We start from the raw sequence: 17,232 nt of genomic DNA, 5'->3' as shown, positions 1-17,232 counted from the left end.
TTTTCAAAATCAACATTTACATGTGCAAATATATTATCAGGTTAGTACATAGGACATTCTCTGAGAAATACCAGGATAGTGCTGGCACGTCTAAAACAGGGACAGAAGAGTGTTGATGCTGTACAAACAAATAGGTAGGTGTGCAAAGGATATTTTAAACAAAATAACTGCTATTATTGTTATTTATTGTTTGTGTTATGGTAGCACTTGACTCCAATGGAACTGCTCATGCACTTAAAGCTTGGCGTATACTTTTCTGGATTAGTGCCTCAGACTCAAAATAAACAAATGTCAGGATAAAACAATAATTTATTTCCTTAAATCTGAATAGTATCTGTGATTGTTTCAAAGTTGGAGACTCACTTGAGATGCCAAGTGTCTTACTTACAATTGCTTTGGGAACCATAAGATTGAATTTCTTGGCCCACGTGCATGAAAACTCTTAACCATAATATTCATTAACTTATCGGCAATCAAGTGTAAAACTATAATTAGGCGGGCCAAAAAAGAATGTGAAGAGTAATGAGCAAAAGACACAGAAACTAACAGCATTTTTTTTAAAGTACATCAGAAGCAGGAAGCCTGCCAAACAATCAGTGGGGCCATGGGACAATCGCGGTGCTAAAGCAGCACTCAAGGAAGACAAAGCCATTGTAGAGAAGCTAAATGAATTCTTTACATTCTTCACTGCAGAGGATATGAGGGAGATTCCCACACCTGAGTCAGTTTTTTAGATGACAAATCTGAGGAAGTGTCCCGGATTCAGGTGTCAATAGAGGTGGTTTTGGAACAAATTGATAAATTAAATAGTAATAAGTCACTGGGACCAGATGGTATTCACCCAGGAGTTCTGAAGGAACTCAAATATGAAATTGCAGACCTACTAATTGTGGTATGTAACCTATTGCTTAAATCAGCTTCTGTACCAGATGACTGGAGGATAGCTAATGTGACATCCATTTTTTAAAAAAGATTCCAGATAGGATTCTGGCAATTAGAGACCAGTAAGTCTACCTTCAGTATGAGGCAAACTGGTTGAAACTATAGTGAAGAACAGAATTACCAGACACATAGATGAACACAATTTGTTGTGGAAGAGTCCACATGGCTTTTGTAAAGGGAAATCATGCCTCACAACTCTATTAGAATTTTTTAAGGGGACGGTCAACAAACTTGTGAACAAGGGTGATAAGTGGATATAGTGTACTTGGACTTTCAGAAAGCTTTTGACAAGGTCCCTCAGGAAAGGCTCTTATTCAAAGTAAGCTGTCATGGGATAAGAGGGAAGGTCCTCTCATGGATTGGTAACTGGTTAAAAGACAGGAAACAAAGAGTAGGAATGTATGGTCAGTTTTCAGAATGGAGAGACGTAAGTAGTGGAGTCCCCCAGGGGTCTGTACTGGGGTCAGTGCTGTTCAACATATTGCTAAATGATCTGGAAAAAGGGGTAAACAGTGATATGGCAAATTTATAGATGATACAGACTTATGCAAGATAGTTATGTCCAACACAGATTGCAAAGAGTTACAAAGGGACCTTGCATGACTGGGTGCCTGAGCAAAAAATGGCAGATGGAATTCAAAGGGCAACAAAAATGATTAGGGGTATGGAACTGCTTCCGTCTGAGGAGAGATTATTAGGACTGGGACTTTTCAGATTGTAAAAGAGACGACTAAGGGGAGATATGACAAGGGTCTATAAAATAATGGAGAAAGTAAATAAGGAAGTGTAATTTACTCCTTCTCATAACACAAGAACTAGGGGTCACCAAATGAAATTAATAGGCAGCAAGTTTAAAACAAACAAAAGGAAGTATTTCTTCACACAATGCACATTCAACCTGTAGAACTCCTTGCCAGAGGATGTTGTTAGGCCAAGGTTAAAATAGGGTTCAGAAAAGAACTGGATAAGTTCATGGAGGATAGGTCCATCAATGGCTATTAGCCAGGATGGGCAGGGATGCAAAATCATGCTCTGAAGTGTCCCTAGCCTCTGTTGCCAGAAGCTGGGAATGGGCAACAGGGGATGAATCACTTGATGATTACCTGTTCCGTTCATTCCCTCTGAAGCACCTGGCATTGGCCACTGTTGGAAGACAGGATACAGGGTTAGATGAACCATTGGTCTGACCCAGTATGGCCATTCTTGACCCAGAATGGCCATTCTTATGTAATGTAGATAAATACAAAGTAATTCAGATTGGAAAACATAATCTGAACTATACGTACAAAATGAGATAGCTAATTTAGACCCTATTGCCACTCAAGAAAGAGATCTTGGAGTTTGTAACTGGGTGCGACTCACCACTCCAGCACCTCCTCATGGCCGATACGGGCCAGTGTGCCCTGCTCTGGTGGTGCTCCACCTGTCACTTCTACACCTGGACCGAGGTCCCTCCAAGGACCACCGTGTCCTCTTCAGTGACACAGCCCTCTGCTATGCCACACACTGTGCTCCCCCCTTCTGGGGCCGTCTCTGCAATCCCTGTCCAACCACTTCTCTCAGCTGCGACTGCAGTCTGTCTTGCTATTTCCCAGTGGCGAGGGGGGTGGAGACTCTGTAGAAGGTTGCTGCTTGCTGCACCCCCTCCAACTCCTTGGTAGATTTCCCTGGGCCACTTCCCTGTGGTCCCAGCACCCTCTTTCCCTTCACCTCAGGGCCTCAGCCTGCAGATCCCTGCAGCCCACCAGGAGCTGCCTTTATCTGACCAAGTCTCTGCCTGCACCCTGTATCCAGGGTGCTTGCTGCCTTCAGCCTGAAAGGCAACCAGTCCATCTCCCTCTTCAAGCTCTAGGATGTGGATGTGGAAAAATTGGAGAGAGTCCAGCGAAGGGCAACAAAAATGATTAGGGGTCTGGAACACATGACTTATGAGGAGAGGCTGAGGGAACTGGGATTGTTTAGTCTACAGAAGAGAAGAATGAGGGGGGATTTGATAGCTGTTTGTAACTACCTGAAAGGTGAATCCAAAGAGGATGGATCTAGACTATTCTCAGTGATGGCAGATGACAGGACAAGGAGTAATGGTCTCAAGTTGCAGTGGGGGAGATTTAGGTCGGATATTGGGAAAAACTTTTTCACTAGGAGGGTGGTGAAACACTGGAATGCGTTATCTAGGGAGGTGGTGGAATCCCCTTCCTTAGAAGTTTTTAAGGTCAGGCTTGACAAAGCCCTGGCTGGGATGATTTAGTTGGGGATTGGTCCTGCTCTGGGCAGGGGGTTGGACTAGATGACCTCCTGAGGTCCCTTCCAACACTGATATTCTATGATTCTATGAGTGACTGAAGCTGCTCTGCCCTGCTGGGCCATAATTGGCTGCTCCCCTCAGCCCTTCTCTGATTGGCTGCCTCCTGTGCAGCCTCCCTTGGCTCTATTAGCCCCTTAGAGCCCAGTGTGGGCAGGTGCCCCATCACAGAGTCAATGTGGATAGTTATCTGAAAACGTCCACTCAATGTGCAGCAGCAGTCAAAAAAGCTAACAGAATTTTAGGACCCATTATGAAAAGTATAGATTATAAGATAGCAAATATCATAATGCCACTACATAAGTCCATAGTATACCCACACCTTAAATATTGCACGTAGTTCTTGTAACCCCATCTCAAAAAAGCCATATTAGAAATGGAAAAGGTACAGAGAAGGGCAACAAAAATGACTAAGGATATGAAACAGCTTCCATATGATTAAAAAGACTGGGACCATTCAGCTTGGAAAAGAGAAAGTTAAGGGGGCATATGATAGAGGGATATGATATGATAAAATCATGAATGGTGTGGAGAAAGTAAATAAGGAAGTGTTATTTAGTCCTTCCAAACGGAAGCAGGGCTCAACCAATTAAATTAATAGGGAGAAGGTTTAAAACAAACAAAAAGAAGTACTTTTCTTCACACAATGCACAGTCAACTTGTGAAACTCATTGCCAAAGGATGTTATGAAGACCAAAACTATAATGGGGTTCAAAAAAAGAATTATGTAAGTTTATGGAGGTTAGGTCTCTCAATAGCTACTAGCCAAGACCGTCAGGGATGGAACCCCATGCTTTTGGTCTCCCTTTGCCTCTGACTGCCAGATGCTAGGACTGGACAACAGGGAATGGATCATGTGATAATAGCCCTGTTTTGTTCATTTCCTCAGAAGCATCTGGCATTGGTCACTGTTGAAGACAGGATACTGGGCTAGATGGTCCATTGGTCTGACCCAGTATGGCTATTCTGATACACTTATATTTTTGCACATAATTATAAAGCATGGAGAAATTTTGTGGACATTTCCAGGAAGAGATGAGTTAAACAACTACAACTTCCAATTACCTTGATTTGCTCAGTAAAGTGCCTAAAATAAGGGTCTAAATATCAGTCCACTGAGATTAGTCCTTAGAAACTGGAAAGCTAGGCCAGATGTCAATAAGCATCACCCTCAAAATAATTTGCTTTTTTAATGACTTCTATGTAGAATTAACATTTTCCTGTCCTCCTTCATGAAGCCATAGTAGAAATCTATGTATTTTTTGATAAAGAGGCTGAGGGAACTGAGATTATTTAGTCTGAAGAAGAGAAGAATGAGGGGGGGATTTGATAGCTGCTTTCAACTACCTGAAAGGGGGTTCCAAAGAGGATGGATCTAGACTGTTCTCAGTGGTACCAGATGACAGAACAAGGAGTAATGGTCTCAAGTTGCAGCGGGGGAGCTTTAGGTTGGATATTAGGAAAAACTTTTTTCACTAGTAGGATGGTGAAGCACTAGAATGGGTTACCTAGGGAGGTGGTAGAATCTCCTTCCTTAGAAGTTTTTAAGGTCAGGCTTGACAAAGCCCTGGCTGGGATGATTTAGTTGGGGATTGGTCCTGCTTTGAGCAGGGGGTTGGACTAGATTATCTCCTGAGGTCGCTTCCAACCCTGATATTCTATGATTCTATGATTCTAAAAGATCATGGCCAAGATGATAGCTCAGTGAAGTTAAAGGGTATGGTGGGGAGAGGTAGTGGCTGCTGTATGCTTTGCACTTTCAAAAATCAGGCCACTTGTTTCGGAGTCTAAATATGAGTTAGGAGCCTTAGGCTAGGTAAGACTTCTAGCTGACAAATTCTTAATAGCCCTTTATGGGTGAGATTTTGCATCACTTATTGGAAAAAAAGGCAAGACTAACTTGGGCTGTTGCCTTATCTGTGAGGATAGTGGCCATCACTCAATCTTTATAGGGCAACTATATGAACTTCTGGAGACACTACTTTCAAAATGCTATAATATCACTTCTCTTGATGCAGCCTTTGGCTGCAGCATGATACAAGTGTAACAGGCTAATCACTAATGATTAAGAGAGACTGATGACATCATTAAGGTTGATTCTGCACACAAGAAAACAGTTTATCATAGCCTGTTCCCAGCAATTGTAATCCAATTTCTGTTATCTTTCATTGTTTAAAAGAGAGAAAGAGAGCAAGAGCAAGAGAGAGAGAGACTGTACATCAATCTGATAAAGATGTAAAAAAACCTGGTGCTTTTTTGCGATTATGTCGGTTTTATAGCAGCATTATGGAAACACGTCAGGGAAACTAAAATCTGATTACGTCTAATTCCTTACCCATTATGAGATTATTATGAACCATGACTTCTACTGTCACAGTTTGAATTACACGGTTATAATACAAGGGATTTCCAATATATTTAACTGAGACTGGCAGCACCAAAGAAATCTGGGCATAACTTTGCAATGCTGTGGCTTTCTAAAGATTTCACAATTTTTCTCTTCCTTGGGGGGAGGGATAGCTCAGTGGTTTGAGCGTTTGAGCATTAGCCTGCTAAACCCAGGGTTGTGAGTTCAATCCTTGAGGAGGCCATTTAGGGATCTAGGGCAAAAATTGGGGATTGGTCCTGTTTTGAGCAGGGGGTTGGACTAGATGATCTCCTGACGTCCCTTCCAACCCTGATATTCTATGATTCTCTTCCAATAGAATTCACTGTATTCGTATTAAAGCCCTGAGAATTCCTCCTTTTATTCCATTCATCTAGGAAATTATTATAGCATTGGTGAAACTATGGTACCTCACTCACAAACTTGGCCAAGATTTTCAAAAGTGATGAGGGATTTGGGAAACTTTAATTTTGGGAGCCTGATTTTCAGAAAGTGCAGAGCATCCACCCTCTGAAGATTAGATTCCTTTAAGGTGCTTGGGCCACTAGGAATAGTCACTCAAAATCATCTCTCAGTTTTGAAAATCTTAGCCAAGGTCTTACTTCTTTTGTGTCTGGAACAGCTGAGATTTTGCAATCCTCACTGAATCTGAAGCTCTGGTCTCTTAGCTGGCTGAGAAAAATTGAGTTATATCCACAGAGGACTGCTGTCTAGCAAATTGATCCCTGATAATGAGGAGAAAAAGGACCACACATAGCAGCCAGGGGTTACCTTCTCATAGAGTGCTCTAAGGAACATAACAGCAAAACACAACTTCACACAAACTCAGTCTTCCCTACAAAGCACTCTACAGCCTGTCTAATCCCAGCAGAAGATAAGTGACTGGAAGAATGGGATAGAAATCATCAGATTAAAAGTAATAATTTAATAATTTAATAATTTTTTAGTAAAAAAAATAAAGTCTACTGCTGCCTGGCCACTGAAAGAGCTATTTACAGGCATATCTGCTGGAAGGGGAAAACAACTGGGCAGGATCCTTTCCTTTTATGGGACAAGTGACATCACAAAAATGTTGCTTTACTCCTGTCTCCATCTACTGGAAGGCAGATCTGTACCCATTGTCCTGGATGGTATAAGGGAACATAGAATTATTTTCTTCTCACTCACTGTGGTCCATCAGCCTTCAGTTGTCATCTGTACACGTTTCTATTTGCAACAAATGGCAGTGAATCATCTAATATCACAACGGGGTACATGAAAGTAATTTAGATGAACATAAGAATTTTAGTATACAGTAAATGGGAGCATAAGAGGTGGGGGATTTCAGATAATTCAGGTTCACTTTTCTTCTGTAGTTCTAATCCAGTTACAGTGAGTGGAATATGAATCAAAATATCTTTTTTTTCAGATATGCATCCAAAGATTTGATTTTTCATTAAAAATATGATGATGCATTTTTAACTAATAAGATGCAAATGCATCAAGGGAAAAAGCGGAGAATGATAATTGGTTTATTTACCTCTGATGTCACATTCCCCCACAAGAAGGACATAACAGTTAGAGCTGGGTGAATTTTTTCAGCTACAACTTTACATGCAGATTGGGGTCAACTGAAACATTTCACAGATTTGTGTCAAATTCACTGAATTGTTTTGTTTGAAAAACAAAGAAAAAATTCCCTCCTCCCTCCTCCTCAAATCAAAACATTTTGTGCTGACATTCTCAAAAGAAAGTGTTTTGATTCTAAACAACTTTTTGTTTTGAATTTTGCTTCAATTTTAAGTTGAAAAAGTCAAAAATGAAAAAAGTGTTTAGTTTGACCCATAATTATTTTTTAATTTGGTTTGGCCACTGAATCAAAATAACTATTGTTCACATAGCCATAATAATAATGATAAGCCTAACACGGATCTGTTCATAAGGCAACAGGAAAAAGTTGGGGTTAAAGATGGGTAGTAAGAGCAACAAACAAGGAGAAACATCAATCTTAGGTACTCATAGGATCCCTATTACTGCAGTATCTGAGTACCTTTTTTGTGCTGCCCACCTGATGATCACTTTAGATAAGCTATTACCAGCAGGACAGTGGGGTGGGAGGAGGTATTGTTTCATATTCTCTGTGTATATATAAAGTCTGCTGCAGTTTCCACGGTATGCATCCGATGAAGTGAGCTGTAGCTCACGAAAGATCATGCTCAAATAAATTGGTTAGTCTCTAAGGTGCCACAAGTACTCCTTTTCTTTTTGCGAATACAGACTAACACGGCTGTTACTCTGAAACCAAGCTTTAATGTGTTTATCCTCACAAACACTACTATGAAGAATGGAAGTACTATTATCCCCATTGTAGAATTGGGGAACGGAAGCACAGAGAGAATGACTTGCTCAAGGCCACATTGTGGCAAAGTAGGGACTTAAACCCAAGTCTTTGGAGTGGCTCATGCCCTAACCACTAATCCATCCTTGCTCTCTGTAGGATACAGGAGTATGATAGAGGAACAATGCATTTATCCTAGCAGTTGAATTTTTCCCCTCATAGAGTATATTCCAGTACATTAGGGTTCAGTTAACACCACAAATCACTTGAGCTTTGTTGCGTTTATTATAATGCCTCACAAACCCCAGGATTTATGTATACCCCTTCGTTTGCAGATTTGGCCTGAAATCACATCTCAAGATTCTGATGAAACCATAAACACACTTGAGTTTTGTGACCATTGCTCATTATGATGTTGTCAGAACCACTCAGTGCAATCATAGACTTGCACTTCATAGTTTTCTACCATTAATCTATACTACTTTAATCCCATACCTCAAGTGCTGTTCTGAACTGCCCTGCTGCTACTGCATACTTCTTTTGTCTATAGCAAGTGCTGGCATCTTTTAAGGCTACCTGAAGCCATTTGTCAATCTGTGGCAGAAAGCTGAAATTAGGTGCACTCAGAGTGTCTACTATTTCAACATCTCGACACATTGATTGTGTGCTGGTAGACGCCATGGACCCAACGAACTCATATGTAATATCCTCCTCATCAATGTAGACCAACTTTATTTCCACATCCATTAGACTTTTCAGAGGAATATGAGGCCGAGGCATTGTGGCTAACTGATTATTAAGCTCTAACATTCTTGCGTCTTTTTTCACAGCTGGCTTTTCTTCACTTTCTAATTTCCGTTTAAGTCCTGCTCTGTCTAAATCATTACTTTGTTTTTCTTTGCCATTCTTTGCCATTCTTATTCTCTCCATTACATTTTCTTCTGCTGTTTCCCCAGGGGTTTTTTTCACCTCTTGCAGTGCTTCCGGAATATCATTCAGTTTATTGGCTGCTACGGTTGGCTCCCTACTAGCGCTTGCTTTTGGGGAGGTTTCATTTTGGCACCCCTTGTTTATGATGTCCCCAAAACCTGTGTTGCTTGCTGACTCCATGACTCACTGAAGAAAGCAGAATGTCCTATGAGAAAATGTGGAAAGGTTTATAATTCTAAACTGCTGCAAAGTAAACAATGCAAGTAAGTGTTTTATTCAGCACATCTACTCCTGGCAGCATTACCAGTCAACATTCACCAGCAGTTAGCACATAGTTTATCATAGACTGCATAGTTATTCTGTGCAAATGGCAATAAATAAGGTGTCAGATACTGTCTGGTAGCTGTTGGCAAAGGATATCTTTTTAATGGTGACATCAGTGACTCTGTATCTTACATAGATGACATACAAAAAACTGCAGCTTTCATAGATTCTTATTTAGGGCTCACAGAAACAAACATACTAAGGACTAGAGTGCAGTTAGGGCTGTATCTTTATGACAAAATCTAGTCCTAAACTGTTATTAGTAAAGACAGAGTCCTAGGACTTAACCTTCAGCCCCTTCAGTGGGAGCTACTGGTGCAACAGGAATGGAAGAGTCAGGCCCTTCATCTCAGAAAGAATCATCTGTGGCTGATTGACCCACAATGCACGCTTTCATAGACTGCCCAAAGTCATCTCAAGAGAAAACCATTGACTGATTTTCAGGCATTGAGGTAATGAGAGCTGTGGGATGTTTGACAAAAATCAGACAGCAGAGGGCATTAAAGCGGGAGTCCTAACTGCACATTTCCAAGATGAATCCTAATGTGAGCCAAGTCTGAGATCATTCACATCTGGGCTGATGGTTCAGGCCCATCTCATGTATAGAGACTCCACAGGTTACCCTGAGTTTTGAGGCACGTATTGCTGTTAAAAAACATAAAAGCTGAAGGGCCCAATTCTCTACTCCATTTTGATGGAGTTACAGAGGCATCAACCTAGCGTAACAGAATGCAGAATCAGGCTCAATCTCCATCTCTGCATTACTTTTCTCAGAAAGAGACAGGTGGCCTGAACCATATTACAAAGCTGACTGTTAGCTTGCATAATAGACTTCAGATTCAATTTTTTCCCCCATTCACAGCTGCCTCTTCTGAACTCAGTCTAGAAGTGTGGGAGACAGAAGAAATTTTTTTTTTCATTTTTCAATTTATTATGAGAACCTTAATTGTGAAAGGTTTAATGGCGACTGTCTTTCAGAATGGCTTGTTAAACAGAAAGGTTTGGCCTCTAACCTTGCATTAAACAATCTTCTACACATTTAAAGTGCTTAAATACAAGTACAGATTGCACAAATGATAGTTACAAAACCGATGCAATGATTTCTTTGGGCAAAACCAGATTTTAAAATATTACACATAGCAAACTTTTTTGCCTTTGGTAAAGGTCTCCAGCAAGTACTGTGGGGCTTATTGCAGGCACCGGAAAAATGTCTGTGGACACCATTGCACAGTGATACATCAGATTCACTGTTTAGGGCAATGGGCATTTGACAGCGGGAGAGGAAAAGAAAAAGAGAGAAGAGAGCGGAGGAAACAGGTGGAGGCATTGTAGGCCACATGAGACCATGTTTTTTGTCAGTCAGAGTCTAAAACAGAGGTTCCAAACCTTTGTCATGTTGCGACCCCCCCTAACCACACTAGGCCTCCTCTCATCTAGCTGGGATCTAACTGGGACCCCTCTCCCATTTCACCGTATTGGAATAGCAAGGTAGTCACAACCCGCAGACATTGGTTCCCAACCTCCAGGTTGAGAAATCTGTTCTAGAAGAACTGCCTCCAGAAAAGCATTTTCAGGCCTCTACGAATACTATAGAGCAATATGTTAGAGCCTGATTTAAGGGGATTTCAAAGGCCCTCTGCTGTGATGCACTGACCACCCACAACTCCCATTGACTTGAGTTGGAGTTGAAAACACTCAGCACAACCCCAGCTGGATGCCAAAGTGACCATATTTATAGCAAGCTTTTGGAACGGCTGCTTCAAGCGGCTGAAGGAAGCTACCCTTGAAATAGGCATCAATTTTGCCTGTTTTAGAACATGCACCATTTTTTAAAAAGAAACCTGCATAATGACCTGGACTTGTGATTGCTCAGTGCTGCCTGCAATTTTAGATTAAGGGTGAAATTCTCAAAAGCTTCTAAGTGATTTAGGAGCTTGAGTCCCATTGATTTTCACAGGGGCAAGCACAAGGGGAGGCAAGCTCCTCCGGCCCTGGGGCCACAGAACAGGGACAGTGAGCTCCTCCAGCCCCGGGGCTGTGGGGTATCACAGAGCTCCTCTGGCCTTGGGGCTGAGGAAGGAGAATGAGCTCCTCCAGCCCCAGGGCAGTGGAGGGAGCACAGAAGGTGCCCTTCCAGAAGCTTCAAATTTTTATTCCTGTGCATGCCCCTGACATTCAATGAGACCTAAGTCACTTTTGAAAATGGGACTTAGGACTCTTAAGTCACTCAAATTTTCTTGAAAATGTTGCCTTAAGTGTCCAGCATTTTATTGTGTGTACTGTACTGAGATATGATGGAACATGACTGAATTACTCCACTGTATTCCCAAAAAACTCAAAAAACCAAGTTCAATAGGAGTTTTCATAGTGGCTGTGATGGGAGAAGGATCAGGCCACAGATGCCATCAAGAACCATCCTCACGAGCAAAGTTTAAAATAATTAAGCATAACAAAAAAAAAAATCAGCCCATGCCCCTTTCCTGTAAAATGTAGACTCATATTTTTGCAATCACTGGTGGGAGATTTTTCCACTCTGAATGGTGTCTGAAATGACCCTGATGTATCAGATAGATCTACACCACCAGCCTCCCCATCTATTGTATTTTTATGTGTTCAAGTTGATTAACGTGACGTTAAGTTGTACTATGGAAGCACGTTATAACTCAGCTGGACTGCACTTTAATCACTGTCTCAATAAAGGACACTTTTAGGAAAAAGCTATTAGAAAATCATTATCTTTGTCAGATAAGTATTTTCCTGATAGACTTTGGTTAAAATGCCCATTCTTTATTTTGGAACCATGCACTGCAAAACTAGGTTCCTTACAGTAGCAAGCAATCTAAAACACAACTCTGGCAACTGTTGAAAGAAAGGATTTGTATTAAAAACAAAAATAATCTAAAATGCTTATCATGAATCAGTGTGAACACAGAGGGGCAACTCATCATCATTTCCAGAGGGCAGCTCTTCTAAACTTACTTAGTGGACTCTCAAGAATGAGCTTATTTGTGGTACACAATGAAGAATAGCTTTCCATGTATTTTGGAGTTACTTCTTTCTTGCACATATACTATAATTCACAGAACTGCCAGGTACCCCAACGAAGCTTTTGTTGGTTTTCTTTGTGATAGAATCAGCTGGAAAGGTCTCAATTTTAAAATGTGTTATTTTTACCAAAGAAATCTTATGTCACATAAGTTATCTTTAAAATCTTCTAATTTTAGCTCACTGATTGTTCTGTTCTTATAATGCCCTACCCTAAGGGAAAGTAGCCTATCTAGTAGCCTTCATTCAATGCACTAGTTCTGCTCCTCATGCCTTTTTATTCTGTAGCTAGTTAGGTTCTATCTTCAACACCCTCTTATCATCTGTCATCAGATGAAAACAGCATGTGCAGATAAATCATACTGGCACTTTAGATGCCACCTGTTATTAAGTTCTTCTGTCACTTCTCAAGTGATCCCATTAGTTTCTTCAGAATTTAAACAAAAAAGTTTTTAGCCCTTATAACTACAAAGAACCCCTTCCAAACATGGAATGATACAGTGCTATCTTTCTGCATCTGCAAATAGAAACAGTGGGCTAAATTCAGCATTGACTTAAACAGAATTACAGCAAAGATGAACTTGGCCCAGCTGCTCTGACAGAGACGTGAATTGTACTTTATCACCCAGGCCCTGATCCTGCAAGTAGGTTAGAAGTTTGGCCCCAATCTGGCAAAGCAGTTAAGCATGTGATTAACTTGAAGCATATGAGTAGTCCCATTTTTAAAGACTATGAGACTATTCACATACCTACAGGTAAGACCATGCTTATATGTTTTGCAGGATCAGGGCCTTAAGCCCAGCACCTTGCAGGATCAAGCTCCTAAAGAGGACAGTATTTAAGTGTTACTATTAACCACAACAGTTAAAATGAGCCAATGTTACATAACAAACAGATTAAGATTTTTATTTCATGAACCTGCCCATGGTATTTATGTGACTAACAAAATGTAAATAATCTGAGTAGTCAACTCAGAAACCTGATTTTATGCTTCTCTCCATTTGTACAGAGGCAAGTTGGATTGGTTAGAACATTCGCTTCTTTTCTTGTTGTTTTGATACTCTTTCCCTCATTCCGAGAGCAGGCAGAGTAGTGAATTTTAGTGGAGGAGAAGTTGTATGTGTACATGGGAATGTGTGCGTGAGGAGAAGCCTTTCGACGTCAGAGTTGTGTCAGGTCCTTAGCTTTTCTGGCAGTGAGTTCCATGCTCCTGTGCTGGCTACTGACAGGAATCCCTTTCCTGCCCTTTGAAAGCTCTGAAAACCAGAACTAGAGCAAAGAGCCTTAGCTATGGAGGAGCACAGAGCTCAGTTTGGGGTGAGGGATAAAGGTACAGAGGTGATGTTTGTGCTCATCCAGTCCTTGACTGACTGTGTATACTTGTCTGGCACCCTGGCATAATTTGGAGTAGCCATCAGGCAGTCCTGTCAGAAGCCAACAGCTCCAATATGCTTGTACAGCAGCTGGGGAGTAGCAGGGTGTAGAAATGCTGTGGCTACCAGACACACCTTTCTGTGTTTTATACCCTCAGTCTCAGTATGGCATAGAAGCCATTATGCTGGAGGCTCCTCATACATTGGATTATCCTCCAGAGCTGTCTGAGTCAGTTCCACATCCAGACTGATTGTGCCCACAAAAGTGACACAAAATAGCCATGTCAAATCTCAACACCTGAGCCTCAGATTTTGACTGTAAATAATCCAATATGGTTATGAATAGGAAGCTAGTGCAGTGACCTGAACACCAGAGAGACGTAATCCCAGTCACCTGGATATTACTGGCAGGCACCCAGTGGAGCTTCTTTAGTGGCTGTGGATTAATTCCACAGACAGTTATGGTTACCTCAGTACTTTTCTATGGTCAGATTTGGAAATATTTTGAATATTGCAGACACTGAGGGTATCTAGTTCACAGATATATTTTGTTATCTAAGTGGGTCACTACAATATTTTATTGCTCTCTTTTCCACAGTGATTGAAGCGCTCGTGGTCTGGTTCTGCAATGTCACAGCTGGTTTTTCATGCAGGTATAGAACAGCCTCCTTCCTCCCTCTGAAATTACATAGACATTGATACTAATCCCAGATATCAGGAACAACTCAGTCCTACCACTTTGTAGTCATAGGGCCATAAACTGAAGTCTGGTTAAAGCCCCTTTGTCCCATTGAGTTGGGGCAAAGAGCCCATAATCTAACTGCAAATCACCAGTGGATATTTCCCTTTACAGAGAGGAGGTCCCTGCTGGCACATCTATGCCATTTCTGGACCCTTCCAGCATAGAGAGCAGGTCAAGGTGAGATGGGTGTGATGGAGACAGAGACTGTGGTGAGGCACCACTATGTTACACCAATCCCCCATGCACTCTGTGCCAGTGGCCTAGTTTAGAATTACCTGAAAACAGTTCTGAATGGATTGGGGCTAGGGCTAGCCCTCAAAGTCAGAGGGCCAAAGCCAACACCTCGACACCTCCCATAGGCCCAGCAAAAGAGAGAATCTGTCCCAGGAACTGGGCCTCTGACAGGGTCAATACAGAGGTCATGAAAAACCACTGCTGGGACCTCAGTCAGGTGAATAAACCAAAAGATCTTTATTTTGCTGTAGCCTGCTTCAAGCAGGGCATCACCTGCAGCAGTCTAACCCAGCAGTGACAAGCAAATCACAAATCATTGGTAGCAAATCACAGTCATAGTCCCGCATCAGGCCTACTTTCCTTCAGAGAGGCTCTGTCAGGCAGCCGTCTCTAGTCAGTTCCTGGCCCTAGCCAGGCTTCTCTCACAGAGTGAGGGCTGACAAAGAGCTGCTCTCCTTCCCATAGCTCCCCAACGAGCTGTGTTCACCCCTTTTAAGCCCAACTTCCAACCCTGGCACCTATTGCAGACATAGCAGGGCAGAGCTGACTGAGCCTTTCCTGTCCAAGGTGGGGTTTGTGAGCCCCATCCCAAGGTCCAAAAGCAGCATTCCACCCAGTGAACAGCATCTTCAGCCACTGCATGGATCTGGTACTGTTAGAGCACCCTCCACAACTTCACTGCTGTCTTTCTCAGACACCTCAGGACTGCTTCTCAAAAGCTCCCAGAAAAAAAAAAACAGTCTTACTGAGCAAGGCACCCAAGCTGAGAATTCATCCTGACCTCCATCTTGAGAGAAAAATGTGGAAATAGAGCTGGACCAATTTTTTTGGGGGGGTGAATAGTAAATTCACGCAAAAGTGCATTTTTCAGGGCATTGAAGTTATTAATGAATTTAGGTTGAATTTGCAAATAGTTTTGGCTTTCTTTTATGTTCAAACGTGTCATTTTGGCCTTTCCAAAACAAAGTGTTTCAACTTTTCATTTCAAAACAGCATTTTTATTCTGAAAATTAGCTAAATAAAAAAAAAAAGCAGCGAAATAAACATCCCAAATGACCCAAAGCTAAATGAAAAACCCAAAATATTATTGTTTTGGGTTTTATGAAACATTTTGTTCAACTTGAAATTAAATGTTTTCATTTTTTTGTTTGAGAAAAACAGAAAAGTTCAGTTATTAGTTCAAATTGAACTGTGGGGTTTTTTGTTTTGTTTTGGTTTTGTTTGTTTAAATTTTTCAGTTAGGCCTTTAAACTGAAAAAAAAATAATTCATCACTCAGCTGTATATTTGGAAATGGCATCTGTTTCTAAGGATTTATCATATTTTTATCCTTCTGCTGAGCAGTAACAATTTCCGGTGCTTTTCAGATAAGCTTCCTAGTGGAGGAAATTTCAGTGACATGACATCTGGATATATTCAAACTGTAACTTGTTTATTTACACATTTATACCAGTGCTGGAACAGAGGTAGTCAGAAACAGCATGCAAGCAATCCCATTTTTCAGGGACCCACTACACCATTGGTACTTATACCATTGTCATCCCAACAGTTCAGTGACCTATGTCTCAGTTCTCCAGAGTGGATGCAGATATATAGAACTATTGCAAAACATATCCAAAGTCCCCGCCCCCATCAAACAGGCCATTAGCTAAATTTCAACTATCATAACTGCATTTGTACCAGATTCCAGATATCCTCATCAGTCGAAAAAGTAAAGGCATACCAGGTTTGTCACTTAAAAATAAAGCAAGATATATCTGTGTCAAAATTACAGATATATATATATATATATATATTGTGTGTGTGTATGCAGACAACAGGTACACTGAGATTTGAACTAGAGATTTTTCCAGTTGACATTTCAATGGGATGACTTCTTAATCCCTTCCTTTACTGCTGAAAACCACAGAAGCTTAGGCTATCTATTGATGACAAAGGTCAACACCTTCTTAGCAGCCCATAAAAGTGAATTTTTCACAATCAGGTTTCAGACTTTTTAAAGATTCTAGCCATTTCTCTAGGCAATGAAGCAACCTAGTTCTTTCATCTTGCTATTTTTATTGTTTAAAAGCCTGAGTCACATCTCATCTTTTTTATTTTTAGTTTTCTTTTGGAAAAAAAAACGTTAATGTATTTTTTCCAGGTACTCAATTTCTTTGTGGTAGACATAAGTAATAGCTTATTCTGTGCAATACCAGAACTCCTTACATTTTTCTTGCTGGGATAAGGGCACACTTGCCATTATTACAGCTGCATTGTCCAGGCTGCTGCAGTAAAGTTTTGTCAACACTTCCCCTATAAACCACTATTTTCACTCACTTGGTTTAACTTGGTTGTAAAAAAACAAATCAAAACAAAATTGTGCTCTTGGCTAAACCTTGGCATGAGGAGTGGTAATTTTTCAGGGTAGTTTGCAGAGAGTTAGCCATATGTCTCCCATAGCTCTTTGAGGCTGGGAGTATCATTTATTATATGTTTGTCCAGCACAGGGATCAGCAATCTTTGGCATGCGGCCCATCAGGGAAATCCTCTGGCGGGCCGGGACAGTTTGCTTACCTGCCGCATCTGCGGATTCGGGCAATTGCAGCTCACACTGGCCACTGTTCACCGTTCCAGGCCAATGGGGGCTGCAGGAAGC

The 17,232-nt window shown here is 41.2% G+C and overlaps 1 protein-coding gene across 1 annotated transcript in view; it reads right to left on the bottom strand.

Annotated features, from left to right (window-relative positions):
- Positions 1-9,057, bottom strand: part of SPATA16 (spermatogenesis associated 16) — a 116,564-nt gene extending 107,507 nt beyond the window's left edge. Inside the window, exon 1 of the mRNA XM_048865252.2 lies at positions 8,443-9,057. Within this exon, the coding sequence (XP_048721209.2) occupies positions 8,443-9,057 (615 nt within the window). The remainder of the gene's footprint in view (positions 1-8,442) is intronic.
- Between the last annotated feature and the right edge of the window lie 8,175 nt (positions 9,058-17,232).

Source organism: Caretta caretta, chromosome 9, assembly GCF_965140235.1.
Source record: "Caretta caretta isolate rCarCar2 chromosome 9, rCarCar1.hap1, whole genome shotgun sequence".
NCBI lineage: Eukaryota > Metazoa > Chordata > Testudines > Cheloniidae > Caretta > Caretta caretta.
This window is presented reverse-complemented; position numbering and strand designations above follow the sequence as displayed.